We start from the raw sequence: 19,538 nt of genomic DNA, 5'->3' as shown, positions 1-19,538 counted from the left end.
CGATTTCTCTTCATATTTCTCGTTTTCTCCATTTTTTTCATGTTTTGATTTTTCAGGTTTTCAATTCTTTTCGATTTTTGAGGTTTCTGATTTTTCAAAGTTTTAATTTTTTAAATTTTGATTTTTTCGAGTTAAATTTTAGATTTCCGATTTCTGGATTTTTTGACTTCTCGCTTTTAGATTTTTCGGATTCTAATATTTTTGGATTGGATTTTTTAATTTTTTGGTTTTTAATTTTTCAATTTTTTTCAATTTGCCGATGTTTCAGTCTTAAATTTTTAGATTTTTCTTTTTCGATTTTTAAAATTTTTTATTTTTCGGTTTTTAAATTTTCGATTTTAGCCTATTTCGACGTCTCCGACCTTTTGAATTTTCCAATGTTTCGATTTTTCAATTTCTGACATCTAAATTTTCAATTTTTCAATTCATTGAGAAATCGATTTTTTGGTTTTCCTATTTCTCGATTTCTCGACTTTTTAATGTTTTGATATTTCAGTTTTTCAATTCTTTTCGATTTTTCAGGTTTTTGAATTTCAATTCTTCGATTTTTGAAATTTTGAATGTTTCGACTTCGATTTTTCGACTTTTTGATTTCCCAATTTAAATTTTTTCCAATTTTAACATTTTTCCGTTTCAGCTTGGGATTTTTCTTCAATTTTTCAATTCTTCCATTCTTTAATTTCTCAATAATTGCCTTTTGGGATTTTTCGATTCTTCAATTTCTTGTTTTTTTTTTTATTTTTTCGACTTTTAATTTTACATTTTAAAACTTTTAATGTTTCGATTTCTAGATTTGTGCCAATTTTTTCCATTTTACGACTCTTCATTATTAAAAATGGAAAAATTGAAAAACCAAAAAATCAAAAATCGAAAAGAATTGACAAACTGAAAAATCAAAACATTAAAAAGTCGAAAACTCGAAAAATTTAAAATTCAGAGAAATTGAAAAATTCCAAAACTGAAATGACGAAAAACTGGGAAATCGGAAAATCGAAAAACCGAGGAATTAAAAAATCGAAAAATTCAAAAAGTTGGAGACGTTAAAAATTGAAAAATCGAAAAATCTAAAAACCGAAAATTTGAACTGTCGAAAAACTGAAAATAGTAGAACTGAAATATCGGAAAATTGAGAAATCTAAAAAATTGGAAACCGAAAAATTGAAAAATCATAATTTCGAAAAATTGGAACATCCAAAAATAAAAAATTTTAAAAATGAAAATCCAAAATCGAGAACCGAAAAATGGAAGAGTCGTAAAATTGAAAAAATCGGAAAATTTAAAAACCAAAAAATGTAAAAATACAATCGAAAAAAATTAAAAACCGGAAAATCTAAAAAAGTCAACAAATCTAGAAATCGAAACATTATTCAAAGTTTTAAAATCTAAAATTAAAAGTCGAAAAAATAAAAAAAAAACAAGAAATTGAAGAATCGAAAAATCCCAAAAGGAAATTATCGAAAAATTAAAGAATGGAAGAATTGAAGGATTGAAAAATGGAAGAAAAATCCTAAACTGAAACGAAAATATGTTGAAATCAAAAAGTCGAAAAATCGATGTCGAAAAATTCAAAATTTTAAAAATCGAAAAATTCAAAAACCTGGAAAATCGAAAAGAATTGAAAAACTGAAATTTCAAAACATTAAAAAGTTGAGAAATCGAGAAATAGGAAAACCAAAAAATCGATTTCCCAATGAATCGAAAAATTTAAAATTTAGAGTCAGAAATTGAAAAATCGAAACATTGGAAAATTCAAAAGGTCGAAAAAGTCGAAAATTTAAAAATGGAAAAATAAAAAATTTTAAAAATCGAAAAAGGATATTCGAAAAATGTAAAACTGAAACATAGAAAATTTGAAAAAAATTGAAAAATTAAAAAACCAAAAAATTCAATAAAAAAATATTAGAAACCGAAAAATCTAAAAGCGAGAAGTCAAAAAATCCAGAAGTCGGAAATCTAAAATTTAACTCGAAAAAATAAAAAAAAACAAGGAAATTGAAGAATCGAAAAATTGAAGAAAAATCCTAAGACCGAAACATCCAAAAATTTAGGAATTGAAAAATCGAAAAATCAAAAAGTCGAAAAACTGAAAAAACAAAAAACCTCAAAAATCAAAAAGAAATAGAGAAATCGAAAAATCCAAAAGCGAGAAATCAAAAAATCGAGAAATTGAAAAATGTAAAATTTAAAAGTCGAAAAAGTAAAAAAAAAATCAAAAAATTGAAGAATCGAAAAATCACAGAACGGAAATTTCGTAAAATTAAAAATTGGAAGAAAAATTGAAGAATCAAAAAAATAAAGAAAAATCCTAAAACTGAAACATCGAAACATTTAGAACTTGAAAAATCGAGAAATCAAAAAATCGATGTCGCAAAATTCAAATTTTAAAAAATCAAAACATTGGAAAATCAGAAACCTCAAAAATCGAAAAGTGTTGAAAAACTAAAGAATCAAAACATTAAAAAATGGAGAAAACAAGAAATATGAAGAGAAATCGAAAAATTTAATTTTGAGACGTTAGGAAATTGAAAAATCAAAAAATTAAAAACTAGAAAAATTGAAAAATTCCCAAATTGAAGTGACTAAAAATTGGGAAATGGAAAAATTGGAAAATCGAAACATCAAAAAATTCAAAAAGTCGGAGAAGTAAAAATAGGCTAAAAAAAATGGAAAAATAGATGAAAAATTGAAAAATCGTAAACCTGAAACATCGGAAAATTGAAAAAATCGGAAAATTTAATAACCAAAAAATTTAAAAATCCAATCCAAAAATATTAGAAACCGAAAAATCTAATCGCGAGAAGTCAAAAAATAGAGAAATAAAAAAATTTAAAATATAAATTGAAAAAATAAAAAAAAAACAAGAAATTGAAGAATCGAAAAATCCTAAAATTGAAACATCGAAAAATTTAGGAATTGAAAAATCGAGAAATCAAAAAGTCGAAAAATTGAAAAATCAAAAATTGAAAAGAATGGAAAAACTGAAAAATTAAAACATTAAAAAATTTGAAAACGAGAAATTAAACCAAAAAATCGATTAATCAAGAAATTGAGAAATCGAAAATAAAAAAATCGAAAAATAAGACATTTTATAAATTGAAAATGAAAAACCGAAAAATATGAAACTGAGATATATGGCAATATTGAAAAAATCGAGAAATCGAAGAATCTAAAATTTAAAGGTCAAAAAAAATCAAACTGAAAAATCGAAAATTCGAAAAATTTAAAATACAGAGAAATTGAAAAATTCCAAAACTGAAATGACGAAAAACTGGGAAATCGGAAAAATCGAAAAACCGAGAAATTAAAAAATAGAAAAATTCAAAAAGTTGGAGAGGTCGAAAAATTGAGAAATCAAAATAGGCCAAAATCGAAAATGAAAAACCGAAAAACATCGAAGAATCGAAAAATTAAAAAATCCCGATAACCTTAAAACGCTTGCAGGAATTCAGAGCACTTGATTTGCGAATTTAAAGTTAAATTGTAAAATGTCACACAATTTTTTTTTTCAAAAATTCTGTATACCCAAGGTAAAAACTCAACACGGCTTCATAAACCACAAATAGAGGGACACGTTATTTTATAAAATTGAAACATTTACTATTGTAAATTTTGAAGATAACATTGTTCTGTCGAAATAACCTTGGACCGCTTTTTTTCAGAGTGCCGTCAGCTGGGAGCACAAAGAAAAAGTCGAAAAGCACGCGTCCCAGAAGGACTACACCTCCGGATTCGGCGGCAAATTCGGGGTCCAAACCGACCGACAAGACAAGTCGGCTGTGGGCTGGGATCACGTGGAAAAAGTGGAAAAGCATGAGTCACAAAAAGGTACAAATTAATAATCATAGCATAACTCGTTTAACATTGAAACTTCTAAAAATACGTTCAAAGAAAGCTCGTTATTTCCGACTTTGTTAAATCCGGCCTTCAGATTACGCCAAAGGCTTCGGCGGAAAGTTCGGCGTCCAGTCCGACCGACAAGACAAATCGGCCGTGGGTTGGGATCACCACGAAGCGCCTCAAAAGCACGAAAGTCAAACCGATCACAAGATCGGATTCGGGGGAAAATTCGGGCTCCAAACCGACAGAGTGGACAAATCCGCCGCCTCCTTCAACGAGGAGCCGGCGAAAGTTGGAACGAACTACACCAAAGTGAAACCGGACATCGGCAACGCCCGACCGGGAGACTTGCGGGCCAAATTCGAACACATGGTGAGAACTCGTTATTCAAAGTTTAGATCAACGACTTCACGAAACTCGATTTCTAGAGCTCGCAGGACAAACCCGAGGTGGAACGGATGTCCACCCCGAAGAAGATCGTTCATGCTAAAGCGGTCATGTTCGCCACCAAAAGCACCGAAGAAGTGTCTCAAACACCAACCCCCCCTAGGTCACCCAAAGTGCTCGATTCATCAAAAACGGCGTTTTTGACGCAAACTAGTCCAGCGGAGGCGCCTCGTCTGGAACGAGTGGCCCCCGGACAGTTGAACCCGTCGAAACTAGCCCAGTTTACTAATCAAAATAGTAGTGACGAGACGAGGGAAAATGGTGCCCGAGTTCCGAAAGCTTTGGATGAATCAAAGACGGCTTTTCTCACGCAAGAACGGGACGAGGAGTGGGGAGAGAGGACGACGCCTGGCCAACTAGACCAGAACAAGATGTCGCACTTCGGGGCGCAGCCGAGTACGAGGAGTAGCAACCAAGCGAGCGCAGTAAGTTCACTTTTAATATATTCTTATACCGGATGTCTGGAAAATGGCGGATAAACTCTTCAATACTGAATAAATAATAAAAAAAAATTATGATGTAGATTACGAAAAAAATGCGTGAATACTTTCTGATTTCTAATATTAATAAAACCAGTTATTTTTTATTAACAAATAAACCAAAAAAAATTTTAACAAACCAACAAAAAAAAATTCATTAAAGCATATAACAAACTAAATACTAGAGAAGGTGGGTGGGCGGGCCAGTAACTGCTAGGATAAGACTGATTTTGGCAAATGAGATCCCCCTAAGAAAATTATGTCGAAAAATTCAAAATTTAAAAAAACAAAAAATTGAAAAATCGAAATATTAAAAAGTCGACGAAATGAGAAATAGGAAAACCAAAAACTCGATTAATCAAGAAATTGAGAAATCCAAAAATTGAAAATTTTGAGACGTTAAAAAATTAAAAATTCGAAAAATTAAAGAATCGAATAACTGAAAAAACGAGAAAAGGAAAAATTCCCAAACTGAAATGACTAAAAATCGAAACATTAAAAAATTTAAAAAATCAGAGAAGTGAAATATGCTAAAATCGAAAATGAAAAACCAAAAAATCTACAACTGAGAAGTTGTAAAGTAGAAAAATCGAAAAATGGAAAAGTAGATGAAAATTTGAAAAATCGTAAATCTGAAACTTCGGAAAATTGAAAAATCGAAAAATTTAAAAACCAAAAAATTTTAAAATCCAATCCGAAAATAGTAGAAACCGAAAAATCTAAAGCCGAGAAGTCAAAAAATCAAGAAATCGAAAAATCTAAAATTTAATCCGAAAAATTAAAAAAACAAGAAATTGAATCGAAAAATGCCAAAACGGAAATATCAAAATATTAAAAAATGCACGAAAAAGTGAAAAATCAAACAATCCTAAAACTGACATATGGACAAAATTAGAAATTGAAAAATCCAGATATCGAAAAATGGAAAAATTGAGGAAAAATTGAAAAATCGTAAATTTGAAACTTGGGAAAATTGAAAAATTGGACAAATTTTATAAACAAAAAATTTAAAAATCCAATCCAAAAATACCGAAAAAACTAAAACCGAGAAGTCAAAAAATCGAGAAATCGAAAAATCTAAAATTTAACTCGGAAAAATAAAAAAAAAACAAGAAATAGAAGAATCGAAAACTGCCTAAACGGAAATATCAAAATATTAAAAAATGCAAGAAAAAGTGAAGAATCGAAAAATTGAAGAAAAATCATAAAACTGACACATGGAAAAAATTAGAAATTGAAAAATCCAGAAATCGAAAAATGGAAAAATAGAGGAAAAAATGAAAAATCGTAAATCTGAAACTTCGGAAAATTGAAAAATCGAAAAATTAAAAAATTTAAAAAACAAAAAATTTAAAAATCAACCTCAAAAATCTAAAAGAATTGAAGAACAGAAAAATCAAAATATTAAAAAGTCGAGGAAATGAGAAATAGGAAAACCAAAAACTCGATTAATCAAGAAATTGAGAAATCCAAAAATTGAGAATTTTGAGTCGTTAAAAAATTGAAAAATCGAAAAATTAAAGAATCAAATAACTGAAAAAACGAGAAACGGAAAAATTCCCAAACTGAAATGACTAAAAATCGAAACATCAAAAAATTTAAAAAATCAGAGAAGTGAATATGCTAAAATCGAAAATGAAAAACCAAAAAATCTACAACTGAGAAGTTGTAAAGTAGAAAAATCGAAAAATGGAAAAATAGATGAAAATTTGAAAAATCGTAAATCTGAAACTTCGGAAAATTGAAAAATCGAAAAATTTAAAAAACAAAAAATTTAAAAATCAACCTCAAAAATCGAAAAGAATTGGAAAACTGAAAAATCAAGATATTAAAAAGTCGAGGAAATGAGAAATAGGAAAACCAAAAACTCGATTAATCAAGAAATTGATAAATCCAAAAATTGAAAATTTTGAGACGTTAAAAAATTGAAAAATCGAAAAATTAAAGAATCGAATCACTGAAAAAACGAGAAACGGAAAAATACCCAAACTGAAATGACTGAAAATCGAAACATCAAAAAATTTAAAAAATCAGAGAAGTGAAATATGCTAAAATCGAAAATGAAAAACCAAAAAATCTACAACTGAGAAGTGGTAAAGTAGAGAAATCGAAAAATGGAAAAATAGATGAAAATTTGAAAAATCGTAAATCTGAAACTTCGGAAAATTGAAAAATCGAAAAATTAAAAAAACCAAAAAATTTAAAAATCAACCTCAAAAATCTAAAAGAATTGAAGAACTGAAAAATCAAGATATTAAAAAGTCGAGGAAATGAGAAATAGGAAAACCAAAAACTCGATTAATCAAGACATTGAAAAATCCAAAAATTGAAAATTTTGAGACGTTAAAAAATTGAAAAATCGAAAAATTAAAGAATCGAAAAACTGAAAAAACGTGAAACGGAAAAATTCCCAAACTGAAATGACTAAAGATCGAAACATCAAAAAATTAAAAAAATCAAAGAAGTGAAATTGCTAAAATCGAAAATGAAAAACCAAAAAATCTACAACTGAGAAGTTGTAAAGTAGAAAAATCGAAAAATGGAAAAATAGATGAAAATTTGAAAAATCGTAAATCTGAAACTTCGGAAAATTGAAAAATCAAAAAATTAAAAAAAAAATTTAAAAATCAACCTCAAAACTCGAAAAGAATTGAAGAACTGAAAAATCAAAATATTAAAAAGTCGAGGAAATGAGAAATAGAAAAACCAAAAACTCGATTAATCAAGAAATTGAGAAATCCAAAAATTGAAAATTTTGAGTCGTTAAAAAATTGAAAAATCGAAAAATTAAAGAATCGAATAACTGAAAAAACGAGAAACGGAAAAATTCTCAAACTGAAATGACTAAAAGTCGAAACATCAAAAAATTTAAAAAATCGGAAAAGTGAAATATGCTAAAATCGAAAATGAAAAACCAAAAAATCTACAACTGAGAAGTTGTAAAGTAGAAAAATCGAAAAATGGAAAAATAGATGAAATTTTGAAAAATCGTAAATCTGAAACTTCGGAAAATGGAAAAATCGAAAAATTTAAAAAACAAAAAATTTTAAAATCAACCTCAAAAATCGAAAAGAATTGAAGAACTGAAAAATCAAAATATTAAACAGTCGAGAAAATGAGAAATAGGAAAACCAAAAACTCGATTAAGCAAGAAATTGAGAAATCCAAAAATTGAAAATTTTGAGACGTTAAAAAATTGAAAAATCGAAAAATTAAAGAATCGAATAACTGGAAAAACGAGAAACGGAAAAATTCCCAAACTGAAATGACTAAAAATCGAAACATCAAAAAATTTAAAAAATCAGAAAAGTGAAATATGCGAAAATCGAAAATGAAAAACCAAAAAATCTACAACTGAGAAGTTGTAAAGTAATGAAATCGAAAAATGGAAAAATAGATGAAAATTTGAAAAATCGTAACACATGGTAAAAATTAGAAATTGAAAAATCCAGAAATCGAAAAATGGAAAAATAGAAGAAAAATTGAAAAATCGTAAATCTGAAACTTCGGAAAATTGAAAAAATCGAAAAATTTAAAAACCAAAAAATTTAAAAATCCAATCCAAAAATATTGGAAACCAAAAAATCTAAAATCGAGAAGTCAAAAAATCGAGAATTCGAAAAATCTAAAATTCAACCCGAAAAAAAAAGAAAAACAAAAAATTGAAGAATCGAAAAATGCCAAACCAGAAATATCAAAATATTAAAAAACTCAAGAAAAAGTGAAGAGTCGAAAAATGAAGAAAAATCTTAAAACTGAAACATGTAAAAATTTAGAAATTGAAAAATCGACAAATGGAAAAATAGACGAAAAATTGAAAAATCGTAAATACGAAAAAATTTAAAAACCAAAAAAATTTAAAAATCCCTTCCAAAAATAGTGGATACCGAAAAATCTAAAACCGAGAAGTCAAAAAATCGAGAAATCGAAAAATCTAAAATTTAACCCGAAAAAATAAAAAAACAAGAAATTGAAGAATCGAAAAATGCCAAAACGGAAATATCAAAATATTAAGAAACGTAAGAAAAAGTGAAGAATCGAAAAATTGAAGAAAAATCCTAAAACTGACACATGGAAAAAATTAGAAATTGAAAAATCCAGAAATCGAAAAATGAAAAATAGAGGAAAAATTGAAAAATCATAAATTTGAAAGTTCGGAAAATTGAAAAAATCGAAAAATCTAAAAACCAAACAATTTAAAAATCCAAAAATAGTAGAAACCGAAAAATCTAAAATTTAACCCGAAAAAATTAAAAAAAAACAAGAAATTGAAGAATCGAAACATTGAAGAAAAATCCTACAACTGACACATGGAAAAAATTAGAAATTGAAAAATCCAGAAATCGAAAAATGGAAAAATAAAGGAAGAATTGAAAAATCGTAAATCTGAAACTTCGGAAAATTGAAAAAATCGAAAAATTTAAAAACCAAAAAATTTAAAAGTCCAGTCCCTAAATAATAGTAGATCCCGAAAAATCTAAAACCGAGAAGTCAAAAATCGAGAAATCGAAAAATCTAAAATTTAACCCGAAAAAATAAAAAAAAAACAAGAAATTGAAGAATCGAAAAATGCCAAAACGGAAATATCAAAATATTAAAAAATGCAAGCAAAAGTAAAGAATCGAAAAATAGAAGAAAAATCCTACAACTGACACATGGAAAAAATTAGAAATTGAAAAATCCAGAAATCGAAAAATGGAAAAATAGAGGAAAAATTGAAAAATCGTAAATCTGACACTTCGGAAAATTGAAAAAATCGAAAAATTTAAAAACCAAAAAATTTAAAAATCCAATCCAAAAATATTGCACACCAAAAAATCTAAAATCGAGAAGTCAAAAAATCGAGAATTCGAAAAATCTAAAATTCAACCCGAAAAAAAAAGAAAAACAAAAAATTGAAGAATCGAAAAATGCCAAACCAGAAATATCAAAATATTAAAAAACTCAAGAAAAAGTGAAGAGTCGAAAAATGAAGAAAAAAATTAAAACTGAAACATGTAAAAATTTAGAAATTGAAAAATTGAAAAATCGACAAATGGAAAAATAGATGAAAAATTGAAAAATCGTAAATACGAAAAAATTTAAAAACCAAAAAATTTAAAAATCCCATCCAAAAATAGTAGATACCGAAAAATCTAAAACCGAGAAGTCAAAAAATCGAGAAATCGAAAAATCTAAAATTTAACCCGAAAAAATAAAAAAACAAGAAATTGAAGAATCGAAAAATGCCAAAACGGAAATATCAAAATATTAAAAAACGTAAGAAAAAGTGAAGAATCGAAAAATTGAAGCAAAATCCTAAAACTGACACATGGAAAAAATTAGAAATTGAAAAATCCAGATATCGAAAAATGGTAAAATAGAAGAAAAATTTAAAAACCAAAAAATTTCAAAATCCATTAAAAAAATAGTAGATACCGAAAAATCTAAAACCTAGAAGTCAAAAAATCGAGAAATCGAAAAATCTAAAATTTAACCCGAAAAAATAAAAAAACAAGAAATTGAAGAATCGAAAAATGCCAAAACGGAAATATCAAAATATTAAAAAACGTAAGAAAAAGTGAAGAATCGAAAAATTGAAGAAAAATCCTAAAACTGACACATGGAAAAAATTAGAAATTGAAAAATCCAGAAATCGAAAAATGGAAAAATAGAGGAAAAATTTAAAAACCAAAAAATTTCAAAATCCATTAAAAAAATAGTAGATACCGAAAAATCTAAAACCGAGAAGTCAAAAAATCGAGAAATCGAAAAATCTAAAATTTAAACCGAAAAAATAAAAAAAAACAAGAAATTCAAGAATCGAAAAATACCAAAACGGAAATATCAAAATATTAAAAAATGCAAGCAAAAGTAAAGAATCGAAAAATAGAAGAAAAATCCTACAACTGACACATGGAAAAAATTGAAAAATCGTAAATCTGAAACTTCGGAAAATTGAAAAAATTGAAAAATTTAAAAACCAAAAAAAAAATTAAAAATCCAATCCAAAAATATTGGAAACCAAGAAATCTAAAATCGAGAAGTCAAAAAATCGAGAATTCGAAAAATCTAAAATTCAACCAGAAAAAAAAAAACAAAAAATTGAAGAATCGAAAAATGCCAAACCAGAAATATCAAAGTATTAAAAAACTCAAGAAAAAGTGAAGAGTCGAAAAATGAAGAAAAATCTTAAAACTGAAACATGTAAAAATTTAGAAATTGAAAAATTGAAAAATCGAGAAATGGAAAAATAGATGAAAAATTGAAAAATCGTAAATACGAAAAAATTTAAAAACCAAAAAATTTAAAAATCGCATCCAAAAATAGTAGATACCGAAAAATCTAAAACCGAGAAGTCAAAAAATCGAGAAATCGAAAAATCTAAAATTTAACCCGAAAAAATAAAAAAACAAGAAATTGAAGAATCGAAAAATGCCAAAACGGAAATATCAAAATATTAAAAAACGTAAGAAAAAGTGAAGAATCGAAAAATTGAAGAAAAATCCTAAAACTGACACATGGAAAAAATTAGAAATTGAAAAATCCAGAAATCGAAAAATGAAAAATAGAGGAAAAATTGAAAAATCATAAATTTGAAAGTTCGGAAAATTGAAAAAATTGAATAATCTAAAAACCAAACAATTTAAAAATCCAAAAATAGTAGAAACCGAAAAATCTAAAATTTAACCCGAAAAAATAAAAAAAACAAGAAATTTAAGAATCGAAAAATTGAAGAAAAATCCTAAAACTGACACATGGTAAAAATTAGAAATTGAACAATCCAGAAATCGAAAAATGGAAAAATAAAGGAAAAATTGAAAATCATAAATCTGAAACTTCGGAAAATTGAAAAAATCGATAAAATTTAAAAACAAAAAATTTAAAAATCCAATCCAAAAATAGTAGATACCGAAAAATCTAAAACCGAGAAGTCAAAAAATCGAGAAATCGAAAAATCTAAAATTTAACTCGAAACAATTAAAAAAAAAACAAGAAATAGAAGAATCGAAAAATGCCTAAACGGAAATATCAAAATATTAAAAAATGCAAGAAAAAGTGAAGAATCGAAAAATTGAAGAAAAATCATAACACTGACACATGGAAAAAATTAGAAATTGAAAAATCCAGAAATCGAAAAATGGAAAAATAGAGGAAAAATTGAAAAATCGTAAAAACTGAAACTTCGGAAAATTGAAAAAATCGAAAAATTTAAAAACCAAAAAATTTAAAAATCCCATCCAAAAATAGTAGATAACGAAAAATCTAAAACGGAGAAGTCAAAAAATTAAGAAATCGAAAAATCTAAAATTCAACCCGAAAAAAAAAGAAAAACAAGAAATTGAAGAATCGAAAAATGCCAAACCAGAAATATCAAAATATTAAAAAACTCAAGAAAAAGTGAAGAGTCGAAAAATGAAGAAAATTCTTAAAACTGAAACATGTAAAAATTTAGAAATTGAAAAATTGAAAATCGATAAATGGAAAAATTGATGAAAAATTGAAAAATTGCAAATACGAAACATCGGAAAATTGAAAAAATCGAAAAATTTAAAAACCAAAAAATTTAAAAATCCCATTCAAAAATAGTAGATACCGAAAAATCTAAAACCGAGAAGTCAAAAAATCGAGAAATCAAAAAATCTAAAATTTAACCCGAAAAAATAAAAAAACAAGAAATTGAAGAATCGAAAAATGCCAAAACGGAAATATCAAAATATTAAAAAACGTAAGAAAAAGTGAAGAATCAAAAAATTGAAGAAAAATCCTAAAAGTGACACATGGAAAAAATTAGAAATTGAAAAATCCAGAATTCGAAAAATGGTAAAATAGAGGAAAAATTTAAAAACCAAAAAATTTCAAAATCAACCTCAATAATCGAAAAGAATTGAACTGAAAAATCTAAATTTTAAAAAGTCGAGGAAATGAAAAATAGGAAAACCAAAAACTCGATTAATCAAGAAATTGAGAAATCCAAAAATTGAAAATTTTGAGACGTTAAAAAATTGAAAAATCGAAAAATTAAAGAATCGAATAACTGAATAAACGAGAAACGGAAAAATTCCCAAACTGAAATGACTAAAAATCGAAACATCAAAAAATTTAAAAAATCAGAGAAGTAAAATATGCTAAAATCGAAAATGAAAAACCAAAAAATCTACAACTGAGAAGTTGTAAAGTAGAGAAATCGAAAAATGGAAAAATAGATGAAAATTTGAAAAAATCGTAAATCTGAAACTTCGGAAAATTGAAAAATCGAAAAATTTTAAAAACAAAAAATTTAAAAATCAACCTCAAAAATCGAAAAGAATTGAAGAACTGAAAAATCAAAATATTAAGAAGTAGAGGAAATGAGAAATAGGAAAACTAAAAACTCGATTAATCAAGAAATTGAGAAATCCAAAAATTGAAAATTTCGAGACGTTAAAAAATTGAAAAATCGAAAAACTAAAGAATCGAATAACTGAAAAAACGAGAAACGGAAAAATTCCCAAACTGAAATGACTATAAATCGAAACATCAAAAATTTAAAAAATCAGAGAAGTGAAATATGCTAAAATCGAAAATGAAAAACCAAAAATCTACAACTGGGAAGTTGTAAAGTAGAAAAATCGAAAAATGGAAAATAGATGAAAATTTGAAAAATCGTAAATCTGAAACTTCGGAAAATTGAAAAATCGAAAAATTTAAAAAACAAAAAATTTAAAAATCAACTTCAAAAATCGAAAAGAATTGAAGAACTGAAAAATCAAAATATTAAAAAGTCGAGGAAATGAGAAATAGAAAAACCAAAAACTCGATTAAACAAGAAACTGAGAAATCCAAAAATTGAAAATTTTGAGACGTTAAAAAATTGAAAAATCCAAAAATTAAAGAATCGAATAACTGAAAAAACGAGAAACGGAAAAATTCCCAAACTGAAATGACAAAAAATGGAAACATCAAAAAATTTAAAAAATCAGAGAAGTGAAATATGCTAAAATCGAAAATGAAAAACCAAAAAATCTACAACTGAGAAGTTGTAAAGTAGAGAAATCGAAAAATGGAAAAATAGATGAAAATTTGAAAAATCGTAAATCTGAAACTTAAAAACTTTAAATTGAAAAATTTAAAAACCAAAAATTTCAAAATCCAATCCAAAAATAGTTGATACCGAAAAATCTAAAACCGAGAAGTCAAAAAATCGCGAAATTGAAAAATCTAAAATTTGACCCGAAAAAATAAGAAAACAAGAAATAGAAGAATCGAAAAATGCCAAAACGGAAATATCAAAATATTAAAAAATCTAAGAAAAAGTGAAGAATAAAAAAATTGAAGAAACATCCTAAAACTGACACATGGAAAAAATTAGAAATTGAAAAATCCAGAAATCGAAAAATGAAAAATAGAGGAAAAATTTAAAAATCATAAATTTGAAGGTTCGGAAAATTGAAAAAATCTAAAAATCTAAAAACCAAACAATTTAAAAATCCAAAAATAGTAGAAACCGAAAAATCTAAAATTTAACCCGAAAAAATAAAAAAAAAACAAGAAATTGAAGAATCGAAAAATTGAAGAAAAATCCGAAAACTGACACATGGAAAAAATTAGAAATTGAATAATCCAGAATTTGAAAAATGGAAAAATAGAGGAAAAATTGAAAAATCGTAAATCTGACACTTCGAAAAATTGAAAAAAATTTAAAAAACGAAATATTTAAAGATCCGATCCAAAAATAGTAGATACTGAAAAATCTAAAACCGAAAAGTCAAAAAATCGAGAAATCGAAAAATCTAAAATTTAACTCGAAAAAATAAAAAAAACAAGAAATAGAAGAATCGGAAATATCAAAATATTAAAAAATGCAAGAAAAAGTGAAGAATCGAAAAATTGAAGAAAAATCATAACACTGACACATGGAAAAAATTAGAAACTGAAAAATCCAGAAATCGAAAAATGGAAAAATAGAGTAAAAATTGAAAAATCGTAAATCTGAAACTTCGGAAAATTGAAAAAATCGAAAAATTTAAAAAACAAAAAATTTAAAAATCCAATCCAAAAATAGTGGAAACCTAAAAATCTAAAACCGAGAAGTCGAAAAGTCGAGAATTCGAAAAATGCCAAAACGGAAATATCAAAATATTAAAAAATGTAAGAAAAAGTGAAGAATCGAAAAATTGAAGAAAAATCCTAAAACTGACACATGGTAAAAATTAGAAATTGAAAAATCCAGAAATCGAAAAATGGAAAAATAGAGGAAAAATTGAAAATCGTAAATCTGAAACTTCGGAAAATTGAAAAAATCGATAAAATTTAAAAAACAAAAAATTTAAAAATCCAATCCAAAAATAGTTGATACCGAAAAATCTAAAACCGAGAAGTCAAAAAATCGAGAAATCGAAAAATCTAAAATTTAACTCGAAAAAATAAAAAAAACAAGAAATAGAAGAATCGAAAAATGCCTAAACGGAAATATCAAAATATTAAAAAATGCAAGAAAAAGTGAAGAATCGAAAAATTGAAGATAAATCATAACACTGACACATGGAAAAAATTAGAAATTGAAAAATCCAGAAATCGAAAAACGGAAAAATAGAGGAAAAATTGAAAAATCGTAAATCTGAAACTTCGGAAAATTGAAAAAATCGAAAAATTTAAAAACCAAAAAAATTAAAAATCGAATCCAAAAATAGTGGAAACCGAAAAATCTAAAACCGAGAAGTCAAAAAGTCGAGAAATCGAAAAATGCCAAAACGGAAATATCAAAATATTAAAAAATGTAAGAAAAAGTGAAGAATCGAAAAATTGAAGAAAAATCCTAAAACTGACATGGAAAAAATTAGAAATTGAAAAATCCAGAAATCGAAAAATGGAAATATAGAAGAAAAATTGAAAAATCGTAAATCTGAAACTTCGGAAAATTGAAAAAATCGAAAAATTTAAAAACCAAAATATTTAAAAATCCAATCCAAAAATAGTAGATACTGAAAAATCTAAAACCGAGAAGTCAAAAAATCGAGAAATCGAAAAATCTAAAATTTAACCCAAAAAAATAAAAAAACAAGGTATTGAAGAATCGAAAAATGCCAAAACCGAAATATCAAAATATTACAAAATGTAAAAAAAAAAGTGAAGAATCGAAAAACTGAAGAAAAATCCTAAAACTGACACATGGAAAAAATTAGAAATTGAAAAATCCAGAAATCGAAAAATGGAAAAATAGTGGAAAAATTGAAAAATCGTAAATGTGAAACATCGGAAAATTGAAAACATCGAAAAATTTAAAAACCAAAAAATGTAAAAATCCAAAAATAGTAGAAACCGAAAAATCTAAAACCGAGAGGTCAAAAAATCGAGAAATCGAAAAATCTAAAATTTAACCCGAAAAATAAAAAAACAAGAAATTGAAAAATCGAAACATTGAAGAAAAATACTAAAATTAGAAATTGAAAAATCCAGAAATCGAAAAATGAAAAAATAGAGGAAAAATTTAATAAAAAAAAAAATTAAAAAATCCAATCCAAAAATAAACCGAAAAATCTAAAACCGAGAAGTCAAAAAAATCGAGAAATCGAAAAATTGAAGAAAAATCCTAAAACTGAATCATGGAAAAATTTTGAAATTGAAAAATCGTAAAATCGAAAAATGGAAAAATAGATGAATAATTGTAAAATCGTAAATCTGAAACTTCGGAAAATTGAAAAAATCGAAGAATTTAAAAAACGAAATATTTAAAAATCCAATCCAAAAATATTAGAAACCGAAAAATCTAAAAGCGAGGAGTCAAAAAATAGAGATATTTTTTGGCCAATGACATACCCCCTAAGAAAAGAGAGGGTGGGTGGGCGGGACTAGTGCCTGCTAAGATAAGAGTGATTTTGGCAAATGAGATATACCCTAAGAAAAGAGAGGGTGGGTGGGCGGGGCTAATACCTGCTATGGTAGAGTTGATTTTGGCAAATCACAAACCTTTCTAAGAAAACAGGGCGGGTGGGCGGGGCTAGTACGTGCTAAGGTAAAACTGATTTTGATAATTAAGAAAAGAGAGTGTGGGTCGGCGAATTTTCCAAAATCAGAACACCGAAGTCCCCCAAAATGATTTTAAATAATTTACAAAAAAATCTCCATTTGCTCCCAAAATAATACATCATAGGTACCCAAGAGTCTCCCGAATTAAAAAAAAAATTGGTCGAAAGTTGCTTCGGGAGAACTTCTCTCGCTCCTGAAAAACAATGAAACATATCCAGCATTTTCGACAAATTTTATTTTGCGGATAAAAAAAACAAACAAATTTCTGTATGAGCAAACCGAAAAAAATATGAATGCAATGCAGTAATTTTAAAACTGCGATATACTTTATTGAACGATAAAAAGCAAAATAAGAATGAGAAACGATAAAACAAAACTCAGGCGGCAGCTCTTTGTGCAAGTGACTGCCTAGCTGCAAGTCATAAATTAGTGCAACGCCGGGAAGTGGCCAATTTCGTATTTTTGTAATAACCAGATTAAAAACAAATACATTTATGATAATGAATGCGTTGTTTAGTTGTTAAACGTAGTAAAAGTATTGTAACCAAAATAAAAATTTTTTAACAGATCAATGAAGAAATCCAGCAGCTGAAGGAAATCCAACAGTTGAAGCAACACGAAGAAGAGGAGGAGGAAATTTACGAGAATGTGGCGAATGCGACTCAGAGTAGTGTGGAGCAAACTTCTCCCAGTGAGGAGGAGGTGGTGGAGAATTACTACACTGCGGAGGAGATCGTGGATACGGGTATTTCCGCTATAGCTCTCTATGATTATCAGGCGGCTGCTGATGATGAGATATCGTTCGACCCGGATGACGTAATCACCCATATTGAAAAAGTGGGTTTGTGGATTGTGGGTTTTTTGAGGTTAATGGGTTTGTTGCAGATCGACGAAGGGTGGTGGAGGGGCTTGTGCAAAGGAAAGTATGGGTTATTCCCAGCCAACTACGTGCAAGTCAATGAGTGATAGAATAGATGCTTTAAAAGGCCTACAAGTACTTACTTTGTTTATTTTTTTATGTTCATGGTTTTTATTCAAATGATATCGTTGTATACATGCTTCCATTCATAAGTTTTATAATAAATGATAAATCAAAGTGGTGTGTTTTTTTTTTGTCTCCTTTTTTATAATTGAGAAGTTTTTTCGTCATCTCTAATTAATTGTTTGTTTTGTTTGGATGAAGTGTTGATTTTACGTTAAATTTTAATTATAAATCAACCAAAGTCGCATTTGATGGTGAAGATTTAATTATGCTTCGATTTACAGCTCCATAAGAAACTTAAAAAAAACGACGAAAATAACGGTATTTAATTATTATTCGTCCCATTTTAGTGCAAAAAACAATGAAACGAGAGATTCGTGGAATTATTTGATTTAGCAGTTTTGTGCTGATGACAAACTGATCTAATATTTGTTCACAAAGTCAACAAGGAGCGTACTAATTGATGTGCTCTCTGGCCAACGACGCAAATATAAATCGGGAATGTAATAAAAAAGAGAAGGAAGAAAAATTCAGTGGATTATGGGATAATAATTCTTCAATATTTCGATTTTTCAATTTTTAAACTTTTGGCGTTTCTAAATTTGCAATTTTTCGATTTCTCAACTTTTAAGATTTTTCTGTTTTTGATTTCCTCATTTCTCGACTTTTACAATTTTCAGTTTCTCGATTTTTCGATTTCTCAATTTTCCGTTATTTCAGTTTCACGATTTTGCAATTTTTTGATTTTTCGACTTTTAGATTTTTCGATTTGTTAGTTTTCCCAATTCTCGAGTTTTCCACTTCTTGATTTCTCGATTTTTCAGTTTTTTCAATTTTTGACTTCGATTTCTCCATTATTTTCCAGTTTCATTTATCACTTTCTCGATTTTTGATTTTTCCATTTCTCAAGTCTTGTCGATTTTTTAGTTTTTCAACTTTTCAATTTCTCAGCTTTTCAATTTTCTCATTTCTGAGGTTTTCGACTTCTTGATTTCTCGGTTTTTCTGTTTTTTCAATTTTTGGATTTTTGTGGTTTTTGATTTTTCGATTATTTTTCAGTTGTTTGATCTATCAATTTCTCTATTTTTGATTTTCCCATTTCTCCAGTTTTCGACTTCTCGATTTTTCAGTTTTCAAGTTTTCCATTTTTCAGTTTTTTAATGTTTCAGTGGGGTTTTCAATTTTTCGATTCTTTAATTTTTTTCCTCTATTTTGGAATTTTCCGATATTTCAGTTTTACAATTTTTCAAATTTTTGATTCTTCAATATTTCGATTTTTCAATTTTTAAATTTTTGGCGTTCCTAAATTTGCAATTTTTCGATTTCTCAACTTTTAAAATTTTTCTATTTTTTGATTTCCTCATTTCTCGACTTTTAAAATTTTCAGTTTCTCGATTTTTCAATTTCTCAATTTTCCGTTATTTTAGTTTTACGATGTTTCAGTTTTTTGATTTTTCGACTTTTAGATTTTTCGATTTGTTAGTTTTCCCAATTCTCGAGTTTTCCACTTCTTGATTTCTCCTTTTTTTCAGTTTTTTCAATTTTTGACTTCGATTTCTCCATTATTTTCCAGTTTCATTTATCACTTTCTCGATTTTTGATTTTCCCATTTCTCAAGTCTTGTCGATTTTTCAATTTTTCAACTTTTCAATTTCTCAGCTTTTCAATTTTCTCATTTCTGAGGTTTTCGATTTCTTGATTTCTCGGTTTTTCTGTTTTTTCAATTTTTGGATTTTTGTGGTTTTTGATTTTTCGATTATTTTTCAGTTGTTTGATCTATCAATTTCTCTATTTTTGATTTTCCC

At 26.8% G+C, this 19,538-nt stretch overlaps 1 protein-coding gene across 1 annotated transcript in view; it reads left to right on the top strand.

Annotated features, from left to right (window-relative positions):
• Positions 1 to 17,847, top strand: part of LOC135125310 (src substrate cortactin) — a 28,390-nt gene extending 10,543 nt beyond the window's left edge. The window contains exons 3-7 of the mRNA XM_064050794.1: positions 3,660 to 3,825; positions 3,929 to 4,209; positions 4,266 to 4,709; positions 17,319 to 17,588; positions 17,637 to 17,847. Coding sequence (XP_063906864.1) covers positions 3,660 to 3,825; positions 3,929 to 4,209; positions 4,266 to 4,709; positions 17,319 to 17,588; positions 17,637 to 17,717 — 1,242 coding nt within the window. The 3' untranslated portion in view covers positions 17,718 to 17,847. The remainder of the gene's footprint in view (positions 1 to 3,659; positions 3,826 to 3,928; positions 4,210 to 4,265; positions 4,710 to 17,318; positions 17,589 to 17,636) is intronic.
• Positions 17,848 to 19,538: the final 1,691 nt, after the last annotated feature.

The sequence above is a fragment of the Zophobas morio genome, unplaced genomic scaffold, assembly GCF_036711695.1.
Source record: "Zophobas morio isolate AGI-343-1 ecotype UQ-CSIRO unplaced genomic scaffold, CSIRO_AGI_Zmor_V1 ptg000008l, whole genome shotgun sequence".
Classification (NCBI taxonomy): domain Eukaryota; kingdom Metazoa; phylum Arthropoda; class Insecta; order Coleoptera; family Tenebrionidae; genus Zophobas; species Zophobas morio.
This window is presented reverse-complemented; position numbering and strand designations above follow the sequence as displayed.